General features: G+C 53.8%; 1 protein-coding gene across 1 annotated transcript; it reads right to left on the bottom strand.

Annotated features, from left to right (window-relative positions):
• Window positions 1-476: 476 nt before the first annotated feature.
• NRN1 (neuritin 1) lies at window positions 477-7,912 on the bottom strand. The gene is made up of 3 exons (XM_084206246.1): window positions 7,848-7,912; window positions 3,606-3,750; window positions 477-782 (listed from the first exon to the last, which is right to left on the bottom strand). The coding sequence occupies exons 1-3, from the start codon at window positions 7,900-7,902 to the stop codon at window positions 551-553; spliced, it is 432 nt and encodes a 143-aa protein (XP_084062372.1). The 5' UTR covers window positions 7,903-7,912; the 3' UTR covers window positions 477-550.
• Window positions 7,913-10,135: the final 2,223 nt, after the last annotated feature.

Raw genomic sequence — 10,135 nt, forward strand, 5'->3', positions numbered from 1 at the left:
CGACTGTGGAGGAAAGATGAGAGATTGTGAATTATTCACCATATGCTTCACACGTGGACATCTACCTTGGATTTCTCGCCAGTGCCTTTTCCTGTCTGCGGTTTTTGTTCTCGCCTCGCACACTGCCACATTTTTAGCGGAGCCCGTGGCTCGCCGGGAGGTACCCGGCCGGTTACAGCCTTAGCAGTAGGTGGCCCAGAGCCGTTCCTGAGATTGCGTTTGCACAACGAGGGCTCGAGTTAGTTTCTTTATATTTTTCTCTATTTTTGATTCGAAGCGATAGTAAAGCTGAGGTCCGATTTGGGCTGCGCGCCGCTGCCTGTTTGGTAAGATTTGGCAAATAAAACACGAAAAAAAAAAAGGAAGGAAAAAAAAAAGGGAGAACGCTTCCACAGTCCTACATGGATGTTTCACCATCATCAGCCACCACCACCACCATCATCATCATCATCAACCACAGAAAAGCACAACGTCCCCAAAGCAACGGATGGACACTTCCTCTATAGATCCAGCACATGGAGAGGGTGTGGGTGTGAGTGTGCTCGCCCGACTAGAAAGGCAGCCAGGTCACTAGGGCGGCCCACAGAGCCGCCAGCAGCAGGGGCAAGGCCGGCGGCAGGAGGGACGGTGCCGCGCCGCTGCCGCCTCCGCACAGTTCAAATAAGCTGCCTTGGAAATCGAGGTTTTTGGATTCCCGTCTCAATTTCTCCCAGAGGTCTGTCGCTCCTTCCTGGCAATCGGTGAGCGCTGTGAGGGTGCAGGCGTGGAAATCATCCCAGTACCTGCAGGAAGGGAGAGCAGCCGGCGTCAAAACAGGCGCGCACCCACCTTCCCGGGGAGGGGGCCCGCCCCTCGGGCCCGCCGCCCCCTCCTCCCGCCGGCGGAGCCAGCCGGGCATGCCTGAAAGGGAGGCTGGGCCGGCGGGGAGGAGCCGCTGGCTGAGGATTCGGGGGTCCCCCCCATCCCCAACCCCGCCTTCGGCACCAGCCCTGTCAGGGTGCTGCAAAAATTGCTCTGCTGGGTCCCTGGCGGAGGGGTCTTTGCCTGAGGGAGGAGGGGACCTGCCCGCCTCGGCTGCTGCCAGGAGCCAGCCCAGGGGCCCGCGGGCTCTTCCCGAAGGTTTCTCGTCACCGATGGAAGCGGGCAGACAGGGGTGGGAAAGGCACCCTTTCGGGTGCGGCGGGCAGAAACCCTCGGGAGGGATTCCCCGGGGAGGGAAAAGACCCTTACTGCAGGAAAAGCTCAGGGAGGAAGAGCAGGAGAAGCAGGAAGGGTAGGAGAAGGAAGAAGGAGCATCTTCCGCTTCTGGGCGCCTCACACCGACCCGCAGCAGGGCAGTGGGAGCGACCCCTGATCCGTGGCCAGGGATCTATAGGCAGGGAAGAGATTCACTTTCCTAGGACAATTTCCAGCTATTCGCACAAATTTTCCCTTTCTTTTTGTTTTTTCAATTCCTTCCTTCACGGGGGCTGGACCGGGTTTGTCGCCGGGGCAGGCACCCGTCGTCCCATGGACCACATAAGGAGGGTACTGGAGGATCTTTCCTCTCCCTGTCTGAGTTATCGAAAATCACCCCGAATCTGCCTTCTATTTCCCCACGCCTCAAGGCAAACGTCTGCGAAACTGGGTCTAGATTTTCTTTCTTTTCCTTTTTTTTTTTTCCAAAGTAGTCCTCCTGCTGCCTCTAATTTATGAGCACTCTAAGCTGGTTGTAGACTCCCAATGTTTGCTACATTTGTAATAAATAATGAGATACTGAGAAGCCAGAGTCTGAGAGTGTGCCTCTCCTGCAGTATTTCTGCTGTAATTGCATCTCCCAAAGGAAAATTAAATCTTTCACCATCTTCCTTCAATACACATCCCAGCACAGGGTGAAGGCAATCGGATGGTGGGAGGTGGTCGGGAAAAGGGTCTTTCTTGGAAAAGAGTTATTTTTAGAGATCAGAATCACACCTGGTCTGGCATTCAAGGGCACAAGATACCATATCAGGACGCTGCTGCCCCCGGGTATTTATTTCTGTTGTAGGACACAAAGTAAACCCCAGCCCAGCATTTACAGAGAGGTGCCAGCCTTTTTAGGTGTTTGACTCAGAAATCTCTAGGTAGGGAGAGAGGAGAGTTACAAAGTCTCTTCACACTTCTCTCTTTTCCTTTTCCCCCTTTCCTTTCCTTTCCTTTCCTTTCCTTTCCTTTCCTTTCCTTTCCTTTCCTTTCCTTTCCTTTCCTTTCCTTTCCTTTCCTTTCCTTTCCTTTCCTTTCCTTTCCTTTCCTTTCCTTTCCTTTCCTTTCCTTTCCTTTCCTTTCCTTTCCTTTCCTTTCCTTTCCTTTCCTTTCCTTTCCTTTCCTTTCCTTTCCTTTCCTTTCCTTTCCTTTCCTTTCCTTTCCTTCTCACCTTCCTATTTCATGTCTTTTATTTCCTGATTTTTGCGGAGCAAAATAAAACCCCAAAACTATTCCAAACTTATTTATGTGTAAAGATACTATCTCGTTTCCAAAGATTTCTCTTTTCTTCTTCCTTTTTTTTTTTTTTTGGTTTGTTTTTTTTTTTTTTTTTAACGGGAGGATTTTGCACCGAGAAACGGGGAAAACACTCTGAGCTGCAACCTCTCTTTTCTTTTTTTTTTTTTTTTTTTTTTTTTTTTTTTTTTTTTTTTTGTATATGTGGTTTGGGTTTGGGTTTTTTTTTCGTTTTGTTGTTTTGTGGCGGTTTTTTCCTTTTTCGTCCCAGCCATATTGAAAATCCTCGTGTTTTCCTCCCTGTGCAGGACACGATTTTGCGAGACAACCTCTTTTCCTCCTCTTAATATTTTTGTTGCTGTTGTTGCTGTTATTGCCTTTATCATTATTATTACTATTATTACTATTATTACTATTATTATTTTACCCCCCTTCATGGTTGCCCTTTCCTTCTTGTCCCCTCTGTGCCAGGAGCAGGGCGAAACTGGGGACAAATGGGTTTTCCCGGGGCCATGGAGGTGGCAGAAAAGAGCTGGCGCTGGGACGGCTGCCTCTCTGCCGCTGGGCGATTCATATCATGACAGGGCTCTTCCCTTTTTAATTACGTTTTGTGGTTGTTGTTTGAGCCACATCCCCAGCGCCGGCTGTGCCCGGCCGGGGTGGGCAGCCTCGCACCGGCCTCGGGGGAACCCGGAGCCCTGCGGTGAGCGTGTCCCACAGGCAGCAATAAGGAAAGGGATAACGATCCCCGGGCAGCTAATGTCAGCACCCCAGTGCAGATCGGGGGAAAAGAAAGAATATGAAAGAGGAGCTAAGTAGGGAAAAGAAAAACAAAGAAAAAACCCCAAAACCAAGAAAACAAACCAGCAAAAAAACCACCTCAGATTCATGGAGGCAAAAAAAAAATAGAAGAAAAATAAAAGACGTAAAAATTCCCGCCAGACTTCGCTGTTCCCCAAGCCCGGCCTGTCCCCGTGGCAGTGAGCCTGGAGTGACCCTGGAGCGGAGAATCCAACCCCAAAGCGTAGCCCCCGCGTTACTTGTGTTCCTTCCCTCTTTCCCGCCACCATCCAGCCTCGCCCCCTTGCCCAGCCCCGGGTGACCCCCGTTCTCCCCCCGCGGCCCCGAAGAAGAGAGGAAAGACCTACGCGCAGATCGTTTGGAGATTTCTCTTGTCGTCCAGGTCCTGCGGGTAGTTGGCCATGTTATCGCCCAGCCGCAGCAAACAATCCGAGAAGCCCCTAAAGACCGCATCGCACCGCCCCGCCGCTCTCACCGCCTGCACCAGGTACGCTGCGGGGGCAGGGGCACAGGTCAGCACCGCCGGCCCCCGCCCCCGGCCCCGGCCCTCCGCCCCCGGCCCCCACTCGCCTCTTCCCTTCTCCTCCCCCCGCCCGCCCCCAGCCCTTGCTGAAATCGCGACCTGGGGCAGGAGAGGGGCCGTGGGACTGAGCCAGGCTCACCATCGGCCACCCGAGGGGGTGAGCCAGGGGCTCTTCGCCCTTTTCTTTTTTAGTACCCGAGGGTTCGGTGTCTGTGGATTAGCGACGTTGCTTTCATTATTTTTTTTCCCTATTTTTTCCCTCCCTTTTTTTCTTTAAGGGGAGAGGAGGAGGGGAGGTGAAGATGCGCTGCCTGCTTCTCCCCGGACTTGATCCTTTGTTAGAAAATTCCTCCTGGAAGCAGCAGGAGCGTTTCTCCGTACAAAACGCAGGCGCACGCACACGCACACGCTCCCTATTGCCCAGGTCGCTGGGCAAACACCGTGCAAGGCGCAGCGGGAAAAAAAATTAAATAAAAATAATACTAATTAAAAAATCCCTAGAAAGAGCTGCGATAGAGACACTCACAGAAGGGACCGCGAAATCACTCAGACAGCTGCGGGGGTGCCGACCTGGCCATGCCTGTGCTCGGGGCGGCAGGGCGGGACCGGGCCGGGGTGAGCCCCGCTCCCCCAAACCTGCTGGGCAGCCCAGGCATCCCCTGGGATGGCTCTAGCCAGGGGCATTCGGTTCAGTACAACAGCAACCAACACAAGAGCAACCGCCTGCAAACGCGGGAAGAAAATGAGTTACGGGCTCCTCCTGCGTGCCCCGAGAGGGCGCGGCACGGCACGGCACGGCACGGCACGGGACGCAGGACCCGCGGCAGGCCTGTGCCGCCGCACGGCACCCCGCACACGCCCGCAGCCGCCCGGCGGGCGGGGTACCGGGGCACGGCGAGGCGCTGGCTGCCAGCCGCTCTCCTGCCCGTGGCGGGAGCTGGGGACGCCGCGGTGTCCCTAGGCCTGGGGGATGTCGCTGCGGCCAGCGGGGGCGGGAAGGGGCTTCCCCCGTCCCTTGAGGAGGAGCCCCTTGCCGCCCACACCGTCGGGCGTCGGGTGGGGACACCTCCCGCGCCGTGTCCCCAGGGAATGGCTGCGACGGGGGTGTGTGTGTGTTTCATTGCCGGGTACCGGTTACAAGCTAAATGGCTGACTCCAAAAGAGACTGTTTCAACCCAAATCCTCCTCTTGCCGTTTGATTCATCGCTAACATGACTTGGTGGCCACTCCCCTCTACACACACACACACACACACACCAGCACCAGCCGCCACATCAAAACCCCAGTAGGCTCCAGACATTGGCTACGATAGGGAAAAAAAAAAAAAAAAAAAAAAAAAAAAAAAGCAGCCAGGCAAACAAATAGAGAAGAACCGAAGACCATCCCGAGGGTAAAACCGTGTCCTATAAAACCCGCGCCATCTCGCTCCAGCAGCTACAGCGGAGGGAGAGTTGCCACGAATTTCTGCAAAAACGTGTCGGGCTGTGTTGAAAATCCGGGGTTCGGAGAGGACCCCTGCCCCGGGCTGGGCCGGGGGATGGGGCGGTGGCGGGGGTCACGTTTGGGACCAGTGGTGAGCCGAGCATCCCTCGCCCCCCAGGGGCAGCCTGGCCGTGTCTGCCCGTGCCGCTGCCTCCGCAAGGGGTATCCCCGGTTCTAAGCTGCCCCAAACCCCGCCAATAAATTTGAAAAAAAAATTATAAAAGGAAGGGGTAAAAAAGGAAAAAAGCAAAAGCGGATAGACACGGTTCCTGTCTGGTTCGAAGACAACGGGGTTTCTCATGAACTAGGTCGCTTGTGCCTTGCCGTTGCCACGACCTTCCACACCCCGCACCCCATTCAAAGACAGCAGTGTGCAGCAATGTGCAATGCAGCAGGACCGCAGGAGCCCTCCGTGACGGACCGGGCCCCCTCCCGAAACCCATTCCCCCTTCTCCCAGTCCTGCGACTGGTCTACCCCTCCTGTCCCTTCCGCGGAGACGTAGCCCACCCCAGCCCCCAACTCGGTCATCTCCCAAAATGTCAAGGATTTCGGACAGCGCCAATCTCGTATGCTTAAATCCTAAATAAATAAATAAATCCCCCCCCCCCTTTTTTTTTTTTTTTAAGACATTTTGGGAACGAGCCGAGCATCCATTTCACACGAGCCTTCACCGGGGACGGGGCAAAGCCAGTGGCCCTTCTCAAACCCCACACAGGCAACCAGAAGCTGATTCCGGGGGTGGGGAGGTGTGGAGGAGGTGGGGAGAAGGTTACCCTAAATACTGAAGGAGGAGCAGAGAGGAGAAAAGCCCTCCACGAGCTTCAAAGCTGTCCCCTTTCAGGGCACCGCAAAGCCACCGCACCGCCACCATCCCCACGGTGTGCAGCAGTATGTGGGGGTAACTTTCCAAACGACTGCTCATGCTCATGCCAGCCCGGGAACAGCATTTCCCAGCGACTCTAGCTGCCTTTTAAAATTTGAAATAAAATCCATCCTCTACTGAACCAAATAAAAACACAAGGGAAAGAAAATCTTCCTCCTCCTCCTCCAAATGAACGAACGAACACAAACAAAAATTGCAAGGATTGAAATTAAGAATAACATCCAAATAAAGCCTCCCCTCGTCTTTCTGTGACAGTATAAAAACTGGCCTTGTGAAGAGTTCAGCCTTATTTAAAATGGAATGATAATACGAATGTAGGGGTTTACATCATTTAACCACATTTCCCAGAGGTCAACATTTCGTTGCACTATTTCTTCCCCCCCCCCCCCCCCCCCCCCAATTAGATGAATAAATGTTCAAGGGGCTTTTTTGCCTCCCTTTCTATTTCTCCCCTCCTTTTAAAAATCCTTTCCCCCCCTCTTCTTTCTTTGTTACCCATAAAATTCTGCAGAGGTTTTCTGGAGAGGAGTGTGACCGAGCAAAAGGATCTCTAAATAGCAATGCCGAGCTTTATTTTTTTTTTTTTAATTGTAACAGAATTCCTTTGCAGGAAAATATTTTCAAGGGCTCTTCACACCTGATAGTCTAGATAATAAAAGACGTGCTTTTATCTCCCTTTCATTTAAACCCAGTTTGGGATCTTGCTCGGGAACCTACATATCCAGCAGTAATCTTTAAAATTTGACTATATAGGAACAAAGTGGTCATTAACTTGGAGATTGTTTAATGTCCGTAACTAAAAAAAATCTCAGGAAAAAAAAGGTATAAAATGAGCACGAGAGCAAATCAACAAAAGCAACCAGCAAAACCCCCAAGATATTGAACAAAACCGGCAACAAGCACACAAAATACGCACCGGCATGGAAAGAAACCTGTTCTATTTTAAGTAACAGCATATATAGAATTTTTTTGGACCTGCTCGATTTTTGACAGGTCTTCTCCAAGCACAAAATTAACGACTGGGCGGTGGGACTCCTCAATTTTTAAAAGTCATTTTTATTTATTTAATCACTGCATTTGAGTTGATTATTTCCTTTAATTTAGTGATGGGTTTTCTTTGGTTTTAAGATGCTCTACAAATGGGAAAACGTTCGGGTTCCCAAAGGGAGACCTTCGCTTGTCCCCCTGATTTTCTGCAAAAAAACTTTCCAGCTAGATCTCTCGCAAGATATTTTGTGCCAGTTCTTATTTCTCTGTCCCTCGGGGAGAGGAGGAAAATTTCTTAGCACCGGAATCACCAAACTGTAAGTGGAAGGGAATGAAGGGGACATCCGAAAACCAGATACAAACGCAACCGCTCGTGGGGACGGAAAGAAAAGGAGGGAAAAGAAGGAAGGAGAGGCGGAGGGAAAATAAAAAGCGAAGTATGAGTGAGCATGCACCGCTTTAGGAAAACGAAAACCAAAAGTGGTTTACGAGAAATCAGAAACCGGCTCCCTTTCCTGCGGGCTCCCCTGCCTTGACGGCGTGCCGGAACGCGAAGCTGCCGCCGCGCAGGGGACGCGGGGCGCGGAGAGCGGGGTCCCGCCGCCGCCCCGCACCGCGGCCCCCCGCCAGGGTTATCCCGACGTTCCGCTCCTGCATGCATCGGCCGGGCTGGGGCGCGCACAACTTGACACGGAATTTGGCAGTCCACTTACCTATCTGTACAGCAAGGATCAGAGAAATATAACTGCCGTTCAACTTAAGTCCCATCCTACATTTAGTAAAACCATTTGCGGCTGCAGATCTTTAAATAGTTACTTTGGAGAACGTGGGGGAAAGCTGAAAAATAGACATTGCCAACAAGTTCCGAGCAGCGGAGGACTTTGCAGACAAGGGGGGGAGACAAGAGGAGAAGGAGAGGAAGAGGGAGGCAGCGGGAGAGGGCGAGGAAGGCTGGCTGGGAATGGTTCGCTCCATTAGGAGGGGGCGGAGGAAGTACAGCCTCACGCCCACCACCGGCCCTGACGTGGGGGGATGACACCGGCCGGGTTTTTTCCCCCCCTTCTTATTTTTTTTTTTTTATAAATGTGCACCTTGGAAGAGGAGCGCCATTTATAGGCATCACAGGCTGGATTTACCCGCTCTCCCCGTGTCCCCCCGCCCCATAAATCGCCGAGAAACTCCCCCCCCCTCCCCCGCTCCCCGCGTTCCTCCTGCCCCGTGTGGTGGCGATGGGGGCGGCAGCCGGGACCGTCCCCCCGGGGCGGGAGCGCTGCGGGGGCGGGAGGGGACACACAGACACGGACACACAGACACACACACACGCACACACACACAGACACGCACACGAGGAGCCGCCCCCGGGGGTGGGGATAGCACGGCAGAACCCCCCCGCCCCCGGGGCCGCCCCGTCGGGGCTGGCCGGCCCGGCCCCCGCGCTGCGCAGCGTGCAGGGGACAGGGACGTGCGGGGGTCCCCTCCCCCTGCCCGCCCCTCCCCCATCATGACGTCACCCTCGGGCTGAGGTTTGGGGGGAGCGGGGAAGGAGGGGGGCTGGTCTCTCCCGGCCTTTTTGCTGGTGCTCGATCCCGGCGGCAGCAGCCCGGCGGTGACACCGCAGAGGGTGGCGTGGCGAACGGGGTCACGCGTGGGACAGCCCGGGGGAGTCGCGGGGGGCTGCCCTGCGGCTGGGACCATGGCAGCCAGCCATCGCACCCCATCCTCTGGGAACGGGCTACAGGTGTGATGGGGATGAGTGGAGGGCGTGGGGCCCGAGGCTCCCATGAGCCCTGCCGGGGATAAGGCTCGTTCTGGGGTACTCCGACACCAGGGCACCCTCCCGGGACCGTCCTTAAAGCCATCCCCTCCAGCAGCACGAGAGGGACCCCAAGGTGCCAGCATGGGCTTCTCCCAGCGCAGAGTAATCAGACAAACCCCCTACAGCCGTCTCCCGTGGCTCTCGCACTGCGCAGTTTCCCCCCTGGCCAGCTCAGCCCTGACTTTCATCACCCATCTCCAGGAGCCAGAGGGGGCTCGTCGGAGTGAACATTACTGTTGGCTTCCATTCCTCCCAGTTCCCCCCAGTCTGCAGTCCCACTGCGCTGGCTGGGCTGCAGGGTCCTGGACCAGCTATCGGTCCCTCTCTTTTACAAACCACTCGTGTCAGTATTCAGAGCTGAATGACAGAGAAATAGCAGCTGCTAGGCCGGGTGCCCACTACTCCCATGGGCTGCAAATGCAGCCACTCGGCAAGGAGAGGGATTGCAGGGGGTTAAATGGCAGTGCGACTAAGAGTAAAGAAGCTGGAGGGCAAGAAGGAAAGCTTCCTTGCTGAGAGCTCCATTCACAAAATAGTGCTGGTGAATGCCACTGCCTCTTTAGGTCTCCCTAATGTGTGCAGTGGCAGCCTGCATGTGCATCCCCTCACAGCCATCATGCACCCCCAAGCTCTGTTTCTCCAACTCAAAGGCAAGGGTAATTTTGGGTAACTACGCCAGCCATCAGCTGGGCCCTGCAGATGAAAAACGCTGGTTTGCCACCTCTGTGCCTTTCCATGATTTTCTTTAGTTCCACCTTTTCTTCCTATTTATAGATTTCCACTATGGACAGAGAGAAGAATTAGAGGACAGAGGTAGCTGAAAACTAATCTGAGGAATTAAAAAAAAAAAAAAAAAAAAAAAAGGGTTCATTTACAGCCAGCTCTCAGAGCCAGCTCAGCACGTGGGCACATGGTAGTGAATGAAGTGCAAGTCACAGGCCAGGGGCTGTGTCCCCTGGCAGCTTGCCCTTCCATTCACTCCACCATAAAGCTGCAGCCTAGAGTAGGGTTCTCCTTTACACCCCCCTGAAGACATTGGCAGCGTCAAGGAGGCAAAGGCTAAGCTTTGCACTGTGCACAAAATTCTCCTTCAAAGTAGCAAAAGTTTTGAGTTTAAGATGAAGCTGAGTCTTCACTTTTACCTAGCTCTTTGCTGCTGTGGCGATGAGGGATTTTATAATGCAT

This window comes from Fringilla coelebs (assembly GCF_963513975.1).
Source record: "Fringilla coelebs genome assembly, chromosome: 1".
Lineage (NCBI taxonomy): Eukaryota > Metazoa > Chordata > Aves > Passeriformes > Fringillidae > Fringilla > Fringilla coelebs.

Bases quoted from the DNA above. Each gene is read 5' to 3' on its own strand.
- NRN1 (XM_084206246.1), bottom strand. From the start codon at position 7,902: ATGGGACTTAAGTTGAACGGCAGTTATATTTCTCTGATCCTTGCTGTA. The intron at 3,751-7,847 runs GTAAGTGGACTG...CTGCCCCCGCAG, and splicing joins GATCCTTGCTGTACAGATAG to CGTACCTGGTGCAGGCGGTG. The intron at 783-3,605 runs GTAGGTCTTTCC...CCCTTCCTGCAG, and splicing joins AATCTCCAAACGATCTGCGC to GTACTGGGATGATTTCCACG.